We start from the raw sequence: 21,494 nt of genomic DNA, 5'->3' as shown, positions 1-21,494 counted from the left end.
AAATTCCACGAAGGGACCGTGGCTCTAGTGGGTGGCCTCAACCGTTTAGCTCCACGAATCACCGGGCAACTAAAGGGTGTTTTCCCACAGTAACTCCATCAATCAGAACGTGGCAGGCTAGTATAGCAGCTACGTACGTCCTGAGAGTACTAGGGCACAAGCCCGAGGACAACTTTTCTTGCAGAAACTCCAGCACTGAAACAATTCAGCAGTCGACTAGGTCTACCTGCTTCGTCATGCACCAACTTTCAAATACATTCCATTTGAGGGCATAAGCTCTTCTAGTGGGGGGGGGGGGGGGTCTGTGGGAGCCCTAGCACTTAGAATAGTGTCAATTATGCTGGCTAAAAGACCAGTTAAATGTGAAGGTTTCAAGGCTTGGGCCGGGGATGAAATATATTGTCCTCACTGGAATCACCCATGGTGAGCTGTCGAGGAGAGATATTAGGTCCGAGAACCACATCCTGGTCGGCCAACAGGGCGCTATCAATAAGAGGCGAAAATGCTGTTGACGGACCCCGCCAGGACTCCCAGGAGCAGAGGTATTGGAGGAAATGCATAAAGGCGTAATCTGGGCCAAGTACGGGCCAAGGCGTCCAGACCCAAGGGAGCTGGAAGAGTGACAGAATAGTAAAGGGGACATTTGCTATTTTTTGCGAGGCAAAGAGGTCCACCTCTGCTACCTGAAATCTCTCCAAGATTGACTGACTACTTCGAGGGTGGGGTTTCCATTCCCCGTGTGTCGGAGATTGACTGAGATTCAAAGAACTTTAAAAGTAATTGCTTTTACATAAAACCATTTCATAAATATTTTTCCTTTTCCAAGGTCACTGTACAATTGTGGAAAAAATAAACAACACATTAATACAAAAAAAAGATTAGCTGATTTTAGTAGCTGATTGAGTTTTCTTTAAACAAAGCAAACAAATACTTATTACTCCACCAAAAACTGATCAACCCTGAGACCAATAATCAATAATATTTACCAATTATAAATGAATAAATAAGACAGAAGACAAAAAAGTAAAGAAAAAGTTCCTGCTCAGGGCCCAGAATCTGATGATTTATGACAATACACTAGTGAAATCATGGAACATAGCCATGGCGCCGGTGAGGTCGGCTGCCGTCACAACTGCTCCAACCCCCTTTTATGCATTTAATTGCATATCGTACTGTGTATGACTGTGTATGTGACAAATAAAATTTGAATTTGAACAACACCCAGAGGCAATAAAATGCTAGAGTACAAATAAGCGGTAGGTTTAAAGAAGAGTTAAAGACGAACATGAAGCCCAAAACATATAGTGCACAAGCAATGAAGGAGGAAACAGGAAACAAGCAATTGATAAGAGTTCAGGAGACTCTGACCTCTGCTGCCATATTCAGGTACTTTAGGCACTGGCTTAATGTTTATAGATTAAACTTTTTATTATGACCTCAGAAGGTCCACCCAGTTTAATGTAGTGTAGGCAACTGTCTGTCTCTGCCTCCCAGCAACTGAGGAACTCGAATAGAAACGTCTCGGGTTATTTTGCTAAAACCCGGTTCCCTGAAAAAGCGGGAACGAGATGCTGTGTGGAAACGCTATGGGAACATCTTTTTGTGTTGCCGGTTGTGAAGCATGTGTGTATCAAACACGCCATATTTTTGGCTTATATAACCTCGGTCAGGTGACGTCATCTGATGAAGTGCACCTGCAGGTTATAAATAGGAGTAAACCGGAAACATTCCTCAGATCAATTTTGTCTGAGAGGACGTCCAGTCATGCAAGCAGTGCGGCAATGGAGCGCAGCATCTCATTTCTACCTTTTCAGGGAACAGGGTTACAGCAAAGTAACCCGAGACATTCCCTTTCAAAAGCTACACTCGATGCTGTGTGAAAACGCTATGGGAACGAGAATACCAACGATGCCGCACTGCAAGTGTCTGGACCCCCAGGGTTGTGTTGCGTGTGCGCACAATAGCCAAGGAGGTCTCAGACCTAGCTCTGGGCGGCTGACTCAAAGACCTGTAAGCCCGGAGTAGCATGAACATCCAAACTATAGAATCTAACAAATGTGTGCGAAGAGGACCAACCTGCCGCATAACGCACTTGCTGCAAGGGGACACCTCTTTCCAGCGCAATAGCTAAGGCAATCCCCCTAGACGAACAAGCCCTGATTCCTGGAATATACACTGGAGGTGAAACTAGCTGTGGAACTGAAATAGGAATGGGATGTGGAACTGTAATAAGAACTGGTGGCAAAACTGGAGATGTAACTGGAACAGGAACTGGAATGATAAATTGAATAAAGTTGTGAGGAATAGAGGTTGAATTGGAATAGGAACGTGAACAGGAATTGTATTTTTTTTTAATCAGCATTTAAAAAAAAAAAAAAACATAAGGGCAAATATTATGTATATGTTTTGTAAACCAAGTGGGTTTTAAATAATACTGTTAACTTTGGGACACACACAACCACACAAAAGTACATAGACACCACTCTTAGCACCTTACTGTAGAATACGTAATGTACAGTAAATACTTTATTATATTAAAGTTCATTTTACTTAAAACCAAATAAACTGCTGTTTATAACTGTATTTAGAAAGAGATCCATGATAATTTTTCTTTTATTCATTATAAATTTTCTTAAGTGCATTTAGGGCCCAAAGCCTACATTTAATTGTGACCTGTTTTGATAATAAAAAAACGCAAGTCATTAACCATCACGTCCCGCTAAATCATACTTAATGATTCTACAGGTCAAAGAAGCAGCAGTACAACTTCAATAAATTAAATTAAATTCTATTTGTATAGCGCTTTTAACAATTGTCATTGTCACAAAGCAGCTTTACACAATCAAAAGAATTATTTAAGTTTGTATGGAACGTGAATGTGTATGAATCAAAATGGTCAGTTAGTCCCTGATGAGCAAGCTGAGGGCGACAGTGGCAAGGAAAAACTCCCTGAGATGGCAATAGGAAGAAACCTTGAGAGGAACCAAACTCAACAGAGAACCCATCCTCATCTGGGTGAAACAGAGAGCAGGAATTAATCTGCATTCATACTGTGTGTTAGGTGGCAGGCAGTTCAGTATAACAGTTGAAGTTAAGGAGTCTCAGGTAGACTTACAGGAAATTTTTGTCCTGAACTATTGAGCAACTGTAGCCAAGTCAAGTTTTTAGAGAAACAGCTGTCAACTTCAGTCGAGGCCAGAACCGTCTTCATGGTAGAGTCAAACCCTCCCCAGACACCGGACTCATCCCACAGAGACACACGGGGCATCCATGTGACGAGATCTCCAACCAGAAGCGAGGCACCAGGATTGGTCAGGCAGGTCCACAGTGCAGAGGGAGACTGGATTGGAGAGAGAGAGAGGGAAAGAGAGAGAGGTGGAAAATAGAGAGAGGTGAATTTAGAATTTTAAATCACAAACATGTAGAGAACACAAGAATAAAACATCTGTTCATTACAAGTAATAATGCATAATGTGTTTTTTTCTGTTTGATTTAAAAGCTATTAAATCAGTGCGGAATTTGCCTGCATTTAACTTTGTTTACTCAGAAATGAAAATATTACTAACAATAATAATTTAGTATTTAAAAAGCTTGTCATTTTTTAAACTCAAAATGAATGGGAGGAAATAATCCAAGAAATTATTTGGCTTTTAGAAATGTGATATATAGCAATTGTTTTATCTACCATTTATCCTCTTATGTTACATATAAGTGAATAGATAAAACAATGGCTTATATGTTATATCCTGATAAATAATTTAAAATATTGGTAACTAAACAATGTATCACACCATTAAAAAAGAAAGAAAGAAAACCTACATCACTATGTTGCTAGGACATTTGTTTATCATAGAAGCGTGTTTGAGACTTGTGAGACAGTATGAGGGTTTTTGTCATATCATTCCTACAGCATATTAAAAATAAATGCCTTTCTTGTTGTTTTGTAAATTAGGATTGAACTACCATAGTTTAAGACCATGAGTGGCAGGTTTACAATTGTGACCTAAGTGAAGCCATCAGTGTTGGGTCAAACTCCCCAAACAGGCAATTAATCTACACCACTTATACTTGAGTTTCTGAAAGGTCACCCAAAAGCACTGGGGGTAAAATATGTCATAGTCCCACTTATATTCTCACTTATTGCTTTTAACCACAGAAAAATAAAAATGCCAGACTGTACAGCAGGATTAAATTAGCATGACATAAACAGATTCTTCTTTGAGATTCAATATTTCAAGCTAAAACATGCATCATTGTTTTTTTCTCCTGCCACAGTCCATCATCTCTGGCTCTCTGTCTGTTGTAGCAGAACCCAAAGTTCATCCCTGTTTGGTATGTAAACCTCATTAACTCTCTAATAATGCTGTTAAAAACTCACCACAAACCATCTAATCCATTCAACCATTCTCCTCTGGGGCTAACAGTGATAAATCATAACAGCTGTAATTGTAATTTGGTGTCAGTCATTAGAGCATCCACTCTGCTTCTTTATTTCTTTTGCCCATTGGAAATGAACGTGGCCAGCACCATAGCTTCAGGAAGAGCCATCATCATCCTTGTTATTGACTGCTTTAAAAGTCACTGTGCTCACACTGCAGCTGAGAAGAACCTGAGAGTTATGTTTTGTTTTAGTAGTTATTCACGCTAATAAGTCATAAACCTCTCTTTGCCATGTTATACTGTATACTGTCAGCACGAAACAAGGTTAGTCCCAATCCCGTGAGTGCTCATCACATTGTGGGTATGAAAATGCTTTTACGTTTACTATTAAACATAGCTTTGATCATGGACAGTTTTTACCATAAACCAAGAGTTTAAATGATCTCCCATCACACTAATTCAGGATGTTTCTCTGACCGCATTTCTCCTAATTTGTCCTAATTTGATTATTTAGCAGTATCCTAAATAAATATTTGTTTTAAATAAAATAATGAAATGAACAATAAGATTAATATTTATTCATAAATGTTTATTTTGCATCATTACACTTTTGTATTCCAGACTGGAATTAAATATTCAAATATTCAGGGTTCAATATTCTATTCTATATCTTTTTTTTTTAAATACATTGCATCACGCATAAAATTTTTGTTGCAATGTTTTATTTGATTACTGAATTGTTTTACTTATTATTTGTTTTCCCCATTCCCTATAGTTCCACCAAACTATAGTCGCTTTTCTACTGAATTGAAACTAAAAGAGCCAGCCTTCACTCCCCGCATGATTTAGTGATCCTTGGCCACCCATCACCCTGTTGGTGGTTTACTGGTTTTCCTTCCTTGGACCACTTTTTCCATTAGAACTGCAAGAGATGCTTTAAAACTAGTTGTCTAGTCATTACAATGTGGGCCACATTATTGCTCAAATTCCTACACTCGTCAATTTTTTCTGCTTCTAACGCAGCTTCAAAAAAAAATAAAAAATTAAATTGCTACTTTATATATTCCACCTTCTTACAGACACCGTTATAATGAAACTATAATTCACCAACACCTAAACTGAACGTGTTTTTTGGTTTGTTTGGTTTACACCTTTTGTCTGTCTCTTAGTTTTCTGGTAGTTCACATAATAGTAAACATTATTTCACCTTCAGTGTTTATAATGGGTTTCTACAAACTCTATAACTGTGTTCATGTTTAAGAGGGAAACGGAATTGTTAAGTTCTTAGTTGTCATAAATCCAGCTTTCACTACATATATTTAGTCTACTCCCATTTTTTTTCTTCTCAGAACCATTTTCTTTTTTAAGCTTGGTTTTGTTTTCTGGATTGTCATAACACATTCAAGATTGCTTTTTTACGGAGCCCTGGAAGTCTCCTAGAGGAGAAAAAAATAATAATAAAAAAAAATCTGTGGCAACAGTTTTGTAATTTGTGCCCTCAGTTTAATAATCTATTCCCACAACTTCTTAAGCTGTTTCCTCAGTTTAATTATCCGTATGCTCAGATTTTGTAATCTGTACCCACAAATGTATAATTCTGTGCAATTGTAGCAGCTTTGAGGTTGAATACTGTGATTAAATAAGAATGAATTGCATTCAAATCTTGTGATAATTTGTGATAATCAGCACAATACTATTATTATTATTATTATTATTATTATTATTATTATTGTTGTTGTTGTTGTTATTCTTATTACTACTACTACTACTAGTATTGTTATTGTTACATTTACACTATGCATTTAGAATAAGCTTTTATCCAAAAGCCTTACAAAAGAGGGAGAAAGCAGTTAGTCAACAGCCTGTCGTAATGCACAATGCCAGGTTTATTACATATTATTATTATTAATAATAATAATAATAATAATAATAATAATACACTAATTATCACAAGATTTTAATGCAAATCATTCTTATTAAATCATAGTATTGTACCTTAAAGCTGTTACAATTGATAGCTAGAAAATCACTGTGAGGTTGCAGTTAAGACAGTTTGATGTATTACACCTAACAATCCACAATGAATAGGCTAATAAGATTCATTAACACGTAGTGGGGAGCTTCCTGTTCTTCTAAAAGGAGTCTGTGTACAAACCTGTGGGAACAGATTGCAAAAGCATACGCACAGAATTATGAATTTGTGGGTACGGATTACAAAATCTGAGCGCACGGATAATTAAACTGAGGGAACAGCTTAAGAAGTTGTGGAAACAGATTATTAAACTGAGGGCACAAATTACATAACTGTTGCCACAGATTCCTCTTGGTGATTTCCAGGGCTCTGTACTTTTTATCTCTGGATGTTTGCTGATTAGAGTAACTGTCTCTCATGACACTGATTACAGGAAAAGCTTTTATAAAACCATACCTTTTTTCCACAGTTTTCCTGCTTATGATAAACTGTTCATTAGTCCATGACACATACACAGTATTGTATAATATTCAAAGAAGGATTAAGAATTAGATTATTAAAATACTATAACTGATTGCTGAAATGTCTTTCAATTATCATGTAAAATGTTTCACACTACAACAAAAAAGCTAACTCATTTAAACTTATATTATATTATATATAGCGACATGAATTACATCATCATGAAAATAGATATTATTGTTACAAGATATTTGTTAGTGACATAGAAAGTGATTGTAAATGCATTATGACATGATTGCTAGTTTATTTTTTATATATCAATCCAATTAAGAACACATGATCACACATTGTCTTTTTTTTTAAATATACAAATAAACCAGCAATCTAAATGTGATGTGTGTACAGTATATACTGTCAGGATCATTAATATATAAAAATATAGTATAATTATTATCCAGAAATACTATAGGTTTGAGTATTATTTATTATTTTATCAAGAACACCCTAATGTATGTAGGTGCATAAGTGTCAAAGGCAACAATCAAGAGAAGACTTCAACATAGTAAATGCAGAGGGCTTATCATGAGATGTGAACAGTTAGTAAGACATAATATAGTGTTTTAGTATAAATATCAAAAATGCCTGTAGTAACAGCCTATGGGACAAAGATAAACTTTTACTAGAATCATAAAAAAAAGAATAGTATGGAAAAAGGGGACCTTATGTAGTACCACCTCATCTTAACATGAACACAGTTTTTACTCGCAGATCTGTGTTTTGTTATTCTCTACAATTATAAGTCCTGGTTTGACTTGATTGTCCCCCGTGTTATCTGATCTAATATTTATATACTGTATGTATTATCTGATTGATTTTAGACAAAATCTTTGCTTCATAGTACAGGACAGAAACCATGCATCTGGTAATGTATGGGGTCCAGACTTACAGTCAGGTACTTTGTTTATAGCAAATGAGCAACTGTATAAAATGTTAAATAAATGAAAACATTAATACAGTACCACTGCTTGTGGTATGTGATGCATAAAATGCAACTTCAACTACTACATTTTACCACCAAAAAAAAAAAAAAAAAGTTAAGATTAATGATTTAAAAATAATTTTTTTTGTGATGTTCTTAACTTATTTTTTTGTCCTATTTGTAGCACAATGTCACTGTGTATGATAGGAAAATGCAATTACATAATTGCATTTGCAATTGCTACATACAAAGTTGTGTAATAACTCTGAAGGTCATAAAGTGGTAGATTTGTGTATAAAAGTCTATGCATGTGAATGTCTATATGCATGTCCCAGACCATAAGGTGACACTGCTGTCTAAAAGAAGAAACTGCGTTACACTGTATAATCACTACACTACACTGTCTTAACACTTAAAGATTTATATTTATTGGATAAATTTATATTCTATATGAACAGTTCTGTATTATAAGCCTAATCAGGTGTATTGATTGTATTTATAGCATTCTTTATTATATAAATAATGTCTCATTATATTTTAGATGATAATTCTTCTTAAAGATGGTGTAAATAATGTCATAATTAAATATTAGGCAAGATATATACTGAATAATCTTAAAAATAATATTTCAATTCAGTGTAGCTTCTTTTCAATCTACTTAATTATTCTGTTAATGTTTGTGCCTTTTATTAGCTAGATTCTGGAATGAATTCACAAGTGGCAGCAAATGGACACTCTGTCCCATCTGGACTTAATGTGGTTTCCACATCCCCTTCGCCAATTCTTCGCTTTCTGAAAGCCGAGCCAAAAGCACTTGGGGTAAAACACATTTTTCAAAGCATGCATTTTTAATACATTTTAACCACTTAGCCAGATAAATATAAAGAACTTTGACAGGTTAATGCTTTTCATTTAGAATGTTAAATTAAAATATGATTAAATTGCTGATATTATAATATGTACATCCTCTTCAGAGAGCTACAATGCAAAACATACACACTGTTTAATATGGTCTGTCTCTCGGGTTTACTTCTGTGGTAAAGAAATGTGACCACAAAACACCATTATTTTAGAAAATAGTTTCCTTTATAATAATAATAATAATAATAATAATAATAATAACAACAATTTTCACTGATAGCTTACCAGTCCACATAACACACAGAGAGAGACAAAGCGTACCTGCATCTTAGTTTGCAAAGAATATGGCTACTCTTATTATTATTCCTATATTTTTCTCATGAATGTTAGCTGTAATTGATTACTTTTTTAACTTTATGTACTGTATTTTAGATTTTTATTATACATAACTGTGAATCCTGTCCAAATGTGTCAACATATGCCATATGGTTGTTTGTTTCCTACTTTCTTCTTCACAGACTGTCCAAATAATGATTGGACTTATCTCTTTAATGTTTGGGATTGTCTTCGTGGCTGATCCTCAATTTGCCCTGTTTTCTGTTTTTAGTGGACATCTTTTTTGGGGAACAATATTTGTAAGTTATCTATTAACAATAGTTAAATTAAAAAGCTGATAAAGTTAACATATGACTAAACATAGAATTTGTTTAACTGGGAGCCAAGAGAGGGAAATTGGCCATGCTCTCTGGGTGGGAGGGGCATACTGTACACCTTTGCTCTTGTAAATCACAGTCAGGGCATTTACATGATGGTGGCTTAGTCTAACTAATTGTGTTAGTCTAATTGACTAGAATTGCATTCATCTTTGAGCTTGTGTGTAGTGATTTCCTCTGAGTTCCTTATGCTCACCTGTAATGTAACATGAGCAGCAGTTTGTAAAGATGTGGTTTTATTGGAAACTATTCATTTATTTGTTTATGATAATTATTATTTTATTTTTTTGCTTTAACTTTCCTAGTTGGTAGTGGTCATATGAAATAAGATATAATAATAATAATAATAATAATAATAATAATAATAAACATTATCATTGCAGTACATCATTACTGGCTCTCTGTCTATCGCAGCAGCAAACAACCTCAATTCCTGTCTGGTACGTAAACCTCATCAATTCAAATACATTTAAAAATAGTCAATTGTTTGCAAGGTGTTTTCATTAACTCTCATGCTGAATTTTAGGGAGCCCCTGAAGGTGATAATGAGTTCTAAAAATTGGAACCAATTTCTAAAATTCGGTTCCAATTCTAAAATTGAAATCTCTAAAAATTCAGGTTTGCTAAAAAGTCATTCACACTGTTTTCCATTTTTAGGTGCAAGGCTCTCTGGGAATGAATGTCGTCAGTGCCCTAGGTTCAACAGCAGGCATTGGTTTACTGACAACAGACATTTTCTTAAATTACATATGCTTCTTTAATGATTGTTACAGGTTTAAGGTAAGCTTTCCTGAAATTGGCACGTCAATTACTCATGGGAAAGGATGTAATGATGGGCAGGGTTAGCTATATATATATATATATATATATATATATATATAGCTGGCAGTTATTATTGTGGATGAACTAAATACAGTATACAAATATATATATATATATATATATATATATATATATATATATATATATATATATATATATATTTGTATACTGTATTTAGTTCATCCACAATAATAACTGCCAACTAACTATGTCATGTTTATATTAAATTTATTACTTGAAATCTAAAACTTCTGTGTTTAGTCATATTATATTTACAATTTATTTATCTATTTGATATCAGGCACGATCTAAAGCGATCAGTGCAGTACTACTGGTTTTCACTATTCTTCAGCTCATCCTCTCAATCACCATCTCAGCATTCGCCTGCAAAGCCACCTGCAGCTCTCAACTGATGGTGAGAATCACAAAGTTGTCAAAAAAGCAAAAACTTTGCAAAGCCACTACGCAGTGACCATAGATTTGTCGATCGATACATGTTACTGATTTATGAACAGTATGATTAATCAGAATTTTAAGTGTAAATGTTTAATTCACTTTGGTTTTGTCCCCTGTCATGTCCCAGACTTTTTATTCCACTTTATTCAAGCTTTTTATTTCACCACTCAGATGATGAAAACACTCGGCACACTTAGTTTAACATCATGTAAAGGACAGGAGTTGTATACACACTTTAAACATAGATAGAGATGACAGGATAAGTTACATTTAAAAAAATATATATATAATTTTCTCTCTTTTTCTCTTCAATTACAAGCTGCCTGTAATGTACTCTAACCAGGGTGCCACTGTCAACACACAAGTAAGTGGACATAAAATATGCAAGAGCGATGAAACAGTTACTTTAACCCCCACAAAGCTGATAATTCATCCCATAACAGCTAACCAGGAAAAACTGCAACACATTCACATTTCCAAAATTGAACAACAGAAAACATTTATCATATATCTGCTACATCATCTATTTTATATTTATTCGCAAGTCTGGACTCTGAGGTGGCCAATCAGTGGGTAAAAATGATGCTCGTGCTTCCTGAACCACTCTTTAACAATTTTAGCCTGATGAATCCTGGGATCATCATCTTGGAATATGCCCGTTCCATCAAGCACAAAAAAAATCTATTGATAGAAAAATTTGGTCATTCAGTATGAATAGGTTATCAGCTGACCTATTTTGTTTTAGCACATAACATTGCTGACCCTGACCTGACACTCCACCCACCTTTAGGCAAAATACATGATGGGTGTATACTTTTATCTTCTTGCTCTTTTTCCATTGCTCCACATTCAATTACATATGCTAGTTAGCAAATTGAAGCCTTTTTTTCTGGTTAGCCTGACTGTTTTTTTCACAGTTAGATAGATGGTGTACACATAAGTTTAAAAATTTGCGCACCACAGATCCAGTCACTTTTACTGTATGTCCTCCCTCAGAAGCCTTAAAACCTGGCAGTAGAATTCGCTATTGATGGTCTGGCTCCTGGAAATGAATTCTTGATGCACAATGCCGCAAATGTTTTAAAAAAACATGGGAATGCACTTGGTCGGGCTGTGGACCTGCCTTGCCTTTTTCAGTAATGGAGATGACGAGGCTCTTCCACTGTGAAGACTCATCTCAGGGTCATACCGATACACCCATGTTTCGTCACTGATCATAAATAAGTCTATTGATACACGTTATTTATGAACAATATGCTTTACCAACAATTTTAAACCGTGCACATTTAGTTGACCCATGTCATGTCCCAGACTCTGTATAGTTCTTTATAGCTCCTTTTATTCCCAGTCCTTTATATCTGACATTTCCTTCATTTAATTATCAACCATTAAATCAGCATAAATAAATGATCTAATTCATTAACTTAAATTATTAAACAAACAAACCAATCATTTTTGAACCACTACTAATATCATAATTTTAAAAGTATCAATTTCTCAAATGCTCAGACTTCACTTCATTCCTTATTATTTTAACCTGAATGCATCCAACCTGCAAATTACAGTTTAAAACTTTTTAAACAGGACTTCAAGAGACTGATCTAAAATCCTGTAAAGCACAGGAGTGGTATACACATGTTTAACATAGCCTAAAAATGACAGGCTAGGAAGGTAAATTTGATAAAATTTTAAGTTGATTATATGGTTTAAAAACAATTTTTTTTTTTTTAATAATCATAGTGCACTATAGGTAACAGGTTAATCTCTCTTTCTTTCTCTCTCTCTCTTTCTCTCTTCCTCTCCCTTTCATTACAAGGTGCCTGTACTGTATGCTAACCATGGTGCTACTGTCAACACACAAGTACGTAAAGAAAAAGAAAAAAAGTTTTACTCAGGGACATTAAATATGCAAGAGTAATGAAACTGAGTAACATGAGTTAAAACCTGGCAGTTGTTCTCCGATGATCATGATGTACAAGTTGCCGTATGGTTCAGACATTTTCTGGGGTTAAGCTCATTAAAGATCTTGCTGATCTCTTATTGTCTTTCACTGATGTTCTTCTGCTCTTGAAGCGTGCATTCCACTTAAAACAACTCGAATGACTCATCGAAGCATCACCGTAAACGTCAACGTAAATGTCAAACGTCTTTGTGGAAGATTTGTTCACTTTCACGCCAAATTTCAAGCTCACGCTTTGTTCTAAATTGCTGTCCATGATGAAATAGCAGACATAGTAGCACGTTTAGTTAAAATAGCACAAATTGCACAGCTCCCGATGTACACAGGATGATGTTTGGCACACTGACTTATAAAGATTTGTGCTCCCTGTGGCTGTGTGTGCCGCCTTGTGCAGAAATCTGTTAGCATGCTACAAAACTGGCATGTTATAAGACACTGGCATGTCTCAAAACTTTTTTATACCATGTTGCATATCTGTGTATGTGTGTGTGGTTTTGTGGTGCATCCACCCTATACATCCCTGTGGATAAACTGTTATTATGTAATTAAAAGATGAAAGTGCAATAAAATCTTATTGTGAATCAGTCCAAATATACAATATGGCAGGAGGATACAAATGAACAAACCAGAGAGATAACAAAGCAGATATAGGACTGGTGCAGCAAAGTCACATAAAACATGAATATCTAAACAGAAACCAAATAAATCTTTGCTTACTTACAAAAGGTTTTTGTTTCATGTTTGCTCACAGTGCATTATGTGTGATAAATAATTTCTTGAAAAAAAGATAAAAACATTTGCATAGAAACAAAGCTCCTGTGTAAATTTTACATTTTTCTTTTTTTCTTAAGATTCCTGTGGCAATGTATACCAACCAGGCAGACAGAGCTAACCCAAATGTAAGTGAAATGGCTATACTTTACCTTCAGTGAATAGAAGTAATGAAAACAATGTAAAAAATGTTTTGGAACAAACAGGATATACAGGATATATAACGTACTTCATGTGAACAGAATCATTTAACCAACTAATTTATTTTTTCCCCTTTTCCCCAGAGTGTCGTGTTATTCCCACAAACACATGTGAACATGAACAGCCATGCACTGTAAAACAGCTATGAAGGGTCCATCAGATTTTAGCGTATAAGTTTTTAGCATTTAATGTTTTTAGCATTTAATGTTTTAAATACTCGCATTTCATGTCAAATTATGTGTATGTAATATTTGTTGTTAATATGATTAAGAGCACACATTATTTTATATGCATGATATATATGTATAAGGTCTTTACTAGTGTGATGTCTAAGTTTGAAATAAATAAAAATAATAAAAACAAACCAGTCATTAACGACATGTTCAGTTCATATAAAGCCAGGTTCATAAATATTCGAACAAAAAAGTTATTGTTATCCAGCTCTGCTGTTTGAGCCCATCTTTCTTTCCTTTCTGTTAAAGATTATTAATATTATGAAGCCTGCAGGATCTCCTGCTGATCACATTTTAAAGTGTTGGCTCCCAGAAATTTTAAACATGCAGTTGTGCAGCCTTTGTTAAACAACCTAATCTTGATCCGTCTGTGTTGTCTAATCACAGACCAATATCTAAGCTACCATTTCTGTCTAAGATTCTGGAGAAGGTATACACAACTAATAAGTTCCCTTTCAAAGGCTACACTCGATGCTGCGTAAAAACGCTATGGGCCGGTTGTGAAGCATGTGTGTATCAAACACGCCAAATTTTGGCTTATATAACCTCGGTCAGGTGACGTCATCTGATGAGACGCACCTGCAGGTTATAAATAGGAAGAAATCGGAAACATCAGAATATCCTCAGATCTTTTGTCTTCATGACAGCCTAGTTGTGTTTTGCGTGTCTGTGTGTAAACCAGCAAGATAAAAAAGTGTTTAACTCACTGATATGGCAGAGTTTTAAACGAGATGTCCCTCCGTGTGTGATAAATCCATATCGGAGGGCGAGCTCTGCACTTTCTGTTTCGATCAAAGTGCTTTTCGGGCGGCTTGCATTCCTTAAGAAAAGCTTCGAGCCGCGGCGCATTCTTGTGGCTTACGCGTTAATCTGGCTGGTGTGCGGGAGACGGATTCTCCTCCTTTCTCTCGCGCCCTCGCCGGATTGGGAAATTCCTCCGTCCGCTCTCAAGCGCGCCCTGGCGCGTCTTGTGAATAGGCAGGGATAGACATCCTCTCTTACTTCCACAGAGATGACATTCCAAGCACTTGACATTAGGCGCTCTCACCCTTTTCTTAGCAATCTCCATGATGAGTTACCCCTTTTATGGAGTAAGCTGTATTCATCCTGCGTTTTTCATGCCATCGACTTATTTATTTAAATATAGTTGATGTCTAAGCGCAGGGTTATATGATGACGCCCAGATAGAAGAGACGCTTCCAGGCTATCTCTCTCCTGGGACATCATTTTTTCCTGAAAAGCTAACACTTCATATCAAGCTGTGTAGACTTTCATCTTCCCTGGAGGGAAAAGCTTTTCAGGCAGCAGGTCAGGTTGGTGCTTCATTGCACTCCATGGCGGTTTTGCAGGCCTACCAGGCTGACCTGCTAAGAGACTTGAGCGCTGGCAGGGCTCTTGAAGATAGGGCGTTCTGAAATTACCCTGGCCCACAGACTTGTCTCTTCGTGCAACAAAGCAGACGACTCGTGCTATCGCCCGTTCTATGGCTGCGATGGTTTTCCGCGGAGAGGCACTTGTGACTGAATCTCAGGGGCATCAAGGATAAGGATCGTGCATTCCTCCCTGATGCCCCCATCTCACCTTCCGGCCTGTTTGGCGATGTCGTTAACTCAGTCGCCACTAGATTCATGAGGCAAAGTTATATGAACAAGCCTTCGGGAAAATTCCTTCCCCGCCGTGCTCAAGAGTCGGGACTTTTGGCCACCCAGTCTTGACCAGGTCTGACCTTTGCGAGTCGTGAAACACACAAGGAGAGTGTTTTTGAGCCAGATACCCCCTCGTAAAGACTGGGGTGCGGCATGCTTCACAATCCGCCTTAAAGAGGTCGGACTGGCCTCTTTAACACCACCTTTCAGGATGCTGAACATCTAACATCCCCCAAGTTAAACCAAGCTATCTAAAAATAAATAAATACAGCTTCAAAATGTTGACTGTCAAAGTGATTCTTCTCAAATCCTACCAAGCGATGGATTTGTGACAATTGATGTGAAGGACGCCTACTTTCATATAGAAATATTGCCACAACACAAGAGGTTCCTAAGGTTCGCTTTCAGGGGTGAAGCTTACCAGTATTGGGTCCTTCCATTTGGTCTAGCTTTCTCACTTGCACAACTGGCTGGCCCAGTCTCAGTAGCTAGTGCTTCGACATCAGGATGTCGTCCTAGCTCATCTTTGTTTCTTAGGATTGAGACCCAGCGCCACGAAAAGCTTGCTCTTTCAGATGTGTTCAGAGGACAACATATTTGGGTGTCACATGGGATTTGGTCGTAAGGCGGGCACAGCTGTCTCCCGCTCGTGTCGAATCCATTCTCAACACCCTCAAGGAAATGAAGCTAGACCAGAAAGTGACTGTTCATCACTTTTAGAGATCTTAGCTCTCATGGCAGCTGCATCCACGGTAATACCTTTGGGCCTTCTGCACATAAGAGCATCTCAGTTGTGACTATGAACCAGGGGATTTGACATGAGGGCCAATCCTCAATAAGGGTTACGCGCCAGGGGCTTCGTACCCTTTCTATGTCGTTCAGATTCCGGTTTCTGACTCTGGGTCCCACTCTAAGTCCGTCTTGTCGTTGCAGGATGCTATTGACAGGCCCAAGGGAGCTGGAGAGGTCATCTTCTCGTGCGACACACCAATTGCCTTGAAATGATGGTTCTATTTCTGGCCCTGAAGCACTTCCTCCAGCAGTTGAGGCTACCATGTCCTAGTGCGGGTGGACAACACTACGGTAGTCTTATATATTAATTGCGAGGGCGACCTGCGCTCGCGCCGCTTGAATAAGCTTCAGTGGTTACCCAATCAGAATGTTGGTTCTACCGTCGCGGCGCTATATAACTACAGACTGATGCCTCATGAATTAGTTCATTCTCTGCTGAATTAATGAGACACGGAGTTTTAGAACTGCATGTAGTAGCGGATAAAATCAAGTAAGCATTGTAGTTAAACAAATTCATAATCACAGAACCAAAATTACAGTGCAAATGTAAAATTCAAATTAAATTAAATCTTATTAGGATCAAATTTAAACAAAATAAAAGTTAACACAGTGAGCCTTTAGATTTTGTCACGTGTAATTAGAAAAGACACAAGTAGGGTTTTGTGTCGTCTTATATCTTGTGTTCTTTGTAATTTGTAGTAGATTTATTAACTGAAATAAATGACCATAAAATTATAACATTGTCAGGGTTTTACTGCGTCAGCTGAAGTCGGTCATTCAGCCCTGCTTGTGTTTTTGCGTTATTATAAGAATTAAATGCAGTAGACTGTTATGATCTGTAATGGGTTCGACCCATGTTGCACGGGCGGCACCATAAAGCATGGACACGAGGTGAAGTCTTACGGGAAAAGGGTAATTTATTTAGGTAAAATGGGGAAGGAAAGTGTTGAAGGAGTTAGAATGGAAAGAATGGGATAAAGGTTGTGCATGTGCAGTTCCGGGGGCTGTGCCACACTGGCATGCGCTCCTGCATGCTCCCTCGTGATGGCGCTTCCCCCGCAGTCGATGGCCAGCGCAAGTCCTCGCTGACACAAAAACTTAACACAAACATCCTCGCATCATTTTCCTCTACGGCAGCGGGGCTGCGAAGGCGGGCACAGTGCGGGAGTGAAGATGCCGCGGGAGCTCGCGCAGCTCTTTCTCGCGATGTCCTCAACGCGGAGATCAAAGGGGCGGAATTCTAGTGTCCTTGTTTAAAGGCCCTGGGGCGTGTCACATCGCCCCACTGACATGCTACTTTCATATTCTCCATCACATCACGTACTTCCCAGACCTCGGACAAAACTCCGCGCCTTGCTGTTATAATGCGAAGCAAGCTTGAGATCATATTAACGTTAATTATCGCCAGCCAGGACGAAAAGGCGGCTCCGTCCCGTTGCCGCCTATTCAGGAAGCAAGTAGCGATAGTAAATTTGGGTGCACACCCATCACAGGCGCACGCCGTGGCAGATAATTATAATTGTCTTTAACTTGTATTTCATAAGGTTTTTCCAGCGGTGGTACAGCGCAACGGGGGTCATTATATACTATTAAACATTAAACGAATTTACAAAACTTTATGCAAGCGATTAAGCGCTGATTATACGTAGGAAAGTAAAGAAGAGGATCATGATGCTCAACATTCCGGGGACCAAACCCTATTTAAATTAAATTAACAAATATTGCAAGTAACTAACAATACCTCACGCTTAAAAAAGCATTTTTATTTAGATTATAAAAAATAATCCTGCATCTGTTTTAGGTGTTCCAGCTGCCACTGTGCTAAAATTCAAATTTAATAGGATCAAATTTAAGCACAATAAATGTTAACACAGTGAGCCTTTAGATTTTATTACTTGTAATTAGAAAAGATGCGTGTAGGGTTTTGTGTCATCTTATTTCTTGTGTTCTTTAAATTTATAGTAGATTTATTAACTGAAATAAATGACCATAAAATTAAAACATTGTTAGGACGTTCTACTGTGTCAGCAAATGTCGGTCATTTAGCCTCGCTTGTGTTTTTGCGTTATCATAAGAATGAAATGCAGTAGGCTGTTATGATCTGTAACAGGTTAATTTCCTTAAGGATTGCCTGCTAAAAAAAATAAGCTCTTAGTTAAGTTGGGAGTTCTGGAGGGCTCCACTCACAAAAACCTCCCTGACACATGTTTATGTCTTACTGTTACCCTCATCCATGACAAAAAGTTCAATGCCACACAAGCCCTGATTGATTCCGGTGCAGATCGGAACCTAATTAGCCCTCAGCGCAGTCAGAGACTTAGGAATCCCTTTGCATCTTTTGAGTCTCTCTTTCTCTGTGCGAGCCATAGATGGCAGCAGCCTTTCTCCCATTACACACCAGACTACTCCAGTGACTCTACTTATTTCTGGGAACCACATGGAGGACATTTTCCTCTTTGTCGTCAACAGCCCTTATTCCCCAATTGTTCTTGGTTGCCCCGGGCTTACTCTTCATAATCCCCACATTGACTGGGTTAAGAACATTATCCTGGGCTGGAGCCCCTTGGGCCTTGCATCCTCCCTCTGTTCAGCTGCTACCCATTCTCCACCACCCATCATAGTCGAAAAACATCTTGACCTTTCTAATGTTTCATCAGAATACTCTGACCTCGGGGCTTCCGGTTTAGCGATGTAAGAGAGAGCAGCAGAGACGAGGAGCTCCCAACCACTTTACTTTTAAACATATAAAAAGCCTTTTTTTTCACCCAACATAACTACCTCACGAAACAAAATATAAGTTCTATAGATAGTTCAAAAGAGAAACGAGCAACTCCAAACAGAAGCAAGGTACTGCGCCAGCAACGCGTTCAGGTGCTACCTTAGCGGGAAAACTAGCAGCTATGGCAGGGGATGATACCGCTAACAGCAAAGATACACCTGAAACAGTCAACACGGATAGCTTGTCAATGAGTCAACTAGTCTCCGAATTGGCAAAACAGCGGGCCAGTTTAAAAGAGAACATGGCAAATTAAATTCAAGATTCAGTCAAGCCGCTGCAAGCCTCTTTCGATACGCTATGTGAGACTGTAAGCTTGTTCCAACACCGACTCCATCCACTGAGGTACTGGCCGGCGAAAACTGAGGCAACGATTAAATCTTTAAAGGCGCAAAATTCATCTCTTCTTGACCAAATTAATGATCTGGAGAACAGATCCAGAAGGTCTAACCTGCAGATGTTCCGAAAGGCAGCGAGGATGGAAAAGACCCCGTCGGATTCGTTTCTGAGTTGCTTAAAAGCACCATGGACAGCGTGTTTGACAGCCCTCCTGAACTTGGGTGTGCACACCATGCTCTTCGCCCAAAACCTGGACCAGGGCAATCTCCAAGACCATTCATTGTCTGCTTCCACCGAAGGAAAAGGCACTTTACTGGGCCAGGCGACTTGATGTTAAATTTAACGGAGTGTCATTGCGGTTATACCCGGATATGAGCACAGCCTTAGCGAAGAAACGCGCCGGATTTAAAGAAGTCAAACACTCCCGCTATTAAAAAGGAATAAAGTTTCAACTTCTATATCCTGCTCGTCTCCGTATGAAATTCGGCCAGGAAAATCACACTTTTGATTCACGTGAGCTGCCGAGGTTTTCTACAAACCACGCATTCTTGCACAAGACTAAAGACTTAAATTAGTTCTAACACTCTTGTATAGGTATTTGCCATTGACTGTGTCAGTATACTGAAAAGAGGTAATTATTTCTTCCATATATATATATATATTAGATATGCCTTAAGAGAAGACGGAATGTGTTTTTTTTTTTTCTCAGTGGTTACCTTCACGTGTATAGTATGTGTAACCATGCATAATAATGTTGCTACGCTATACTCTGTGAATACATAGTGGTTTGGGATCCTCAGAAGGGTTGAGTTAAAAAGACTGAATAATCGGGAGACACGTATGGAATAAAATCACTGTCAAAAATATTCGTGCGTAAAAAAAAGATTTGTGTGTAATTCTGTCTTTTGTCTGAGTTAAATTCCAAAATCTACGGCCACGACAGCTTATAGATATGAGATTTTGTGTGTTTGTTACAATACAACTCTGAAATATACGACTCTGACCGCTTACAGACACAAAACTCATTTTTACAACTCCTCTGTTTTACGGACGAATATTTTATAGATCAGTTATAGATGTCCATCAGCTGGACTTGGACTATTTTCAGTATGTTATCAATCAAGAAGTGTTTATTTTGTCATCAGCCTCCACTATCTTTGATGTGCCTAGTGATATTTTGTAGACCCTCATGGATCTACAACAAAAAATTAGTGCAGCTTTTTCCCAAGAGGTGGCTCCATTCCTTACGAGGGACTTTGGTGGGGGACGAGGACGACCTAAGTTTATTGTTTCCGAGGAAATGCTGTCCCAGCTCATTGAGATGTCTTTGCCTGTTTCTTGCATTGCAAATATTTTAGGAGTAAGCCAGTCAACGATCTTCCGCCGAATGCGTGACTTGGGTTTATCTGTGAAAAGTACATATACCACCATATCTGACAATAAATTGGATAATGCCATTTTGGCCATCAAAAGAAGACAACCAAATGCTGGATATAGAATGATGAAAGGCTGCCTGCAAGCAGATGGACATAGAGTTCAATGGAACCGAATAAAAGAATCTATGCACAGAGTGGATGCCCCTGGAATTTTGGAAAGAATGACACAGCTGGGGTGTATTGTTAGGAGATCATATTGTGTTCAAAGTCCATTGTCCTTAGTCCACATTGACACGAATCACAAGCTCATAAGGTATTGTCCTCTATTTTACTTATGATGGTGTAATGTTATGCAGTATTATGTTTAACATGGTTTTATTTTGTAGATACAACATTATCATATTTGGTGGGATAGATGGGTTCTCACGAAAGGTAAACACGTTTATTTCCAACCCAGTGGAATCTATCTATCTATCTATATTGAATGATTTAATGTAATTCATTTATTCTTTTTTTTTTGTTATAGATCATGTACTTGGAACAACAAAGCACTGCCTTATCATTCTTTCTCCTGTCTGTGCAAAAGCATGGCTGGCCTTCAAGGTAAGAGAACATATTTTTATCTGCTCCTCCCTTTCTTGCGTTTAGTTAAACCCTCATCCATCCCTTGGGTCATTTTGACCCAGAATTTAGATTAAAATAAATTCTAAAAATTGTGTGTTGATCATTCTGGTTCAAGATTTCTTTACTTTTGT

At 37.7% G+C, this 21,494-nt stretch overlaps 1 protein-coding gene across 1 annotated transcript; it reads left to right on the top strand.

The window, feature by feature from the left end:
* Positions 1-8,498: 8,498 nt before the first annotated feature.
* Positions 8,499-16,461, top strand: LOC128526734 (membrane-spanning 4-domains subfamily A member 12-like). The gene is made up of 7 exons (XM_053498868.1): positions 8,499-8,612; positions 9,173-9,289; positions 9,751-9,807; positions 10,025-10,147; positions 10,491-10,604; positions 10,965-11,009; positions 16,390-16,461. The coding sequence occupies exons 1-7, from the start codon at positions 8,499-8,501 to the stop codon at positions 16,459-16,461; spliced, it is 642 nt and encodes a 213-aa protein (XP_053354843.1).
* The last annotated feature ends 5,033 nt before the right edge of the window (positions 16,462-21,494 follow it).

This window comes from Clarias gariepinus, chromosome 6, assembly GCF_024256425.1.
Source record: "Clarias gariepinus isolate MV-2021 ecotype Netherlands chromosome 6, CGAR_prim_01v2, whole genome shotgun sequence".
NCBI classification, from domain to species: Eukaryota; Metazoa; Chordata; class Actinopteri; order Siluriformes; family Clariidae; genus Clarias; species Clarias gariepinus.
This window is presented reverse-complemented; position numbering and strand designations above follow the sequence as displayed.

Coding starts and splice junctions, on each gene's coding strand:
- LOC128526734 (XM_053498868.1), top strand. CDS start 8,499: ATGAATTCACAAGTGGCAGCAAATGGACACTCTGTCCCATCTGGACTT. Junction 8,613..9,172: donor CCGAGCCAAAAGCACTTGGG/GTAAAACACATT, acceptor TCTTCTTCACAG/ACTGTCCAAATAATGATTGG. Junction 9,290..9,750: donor TTTTTTGGGGAACAATATTT/GTAAGTTATCTA, acceptor TTATCATTGCAG/TACATCATTACTGGCTCTCT.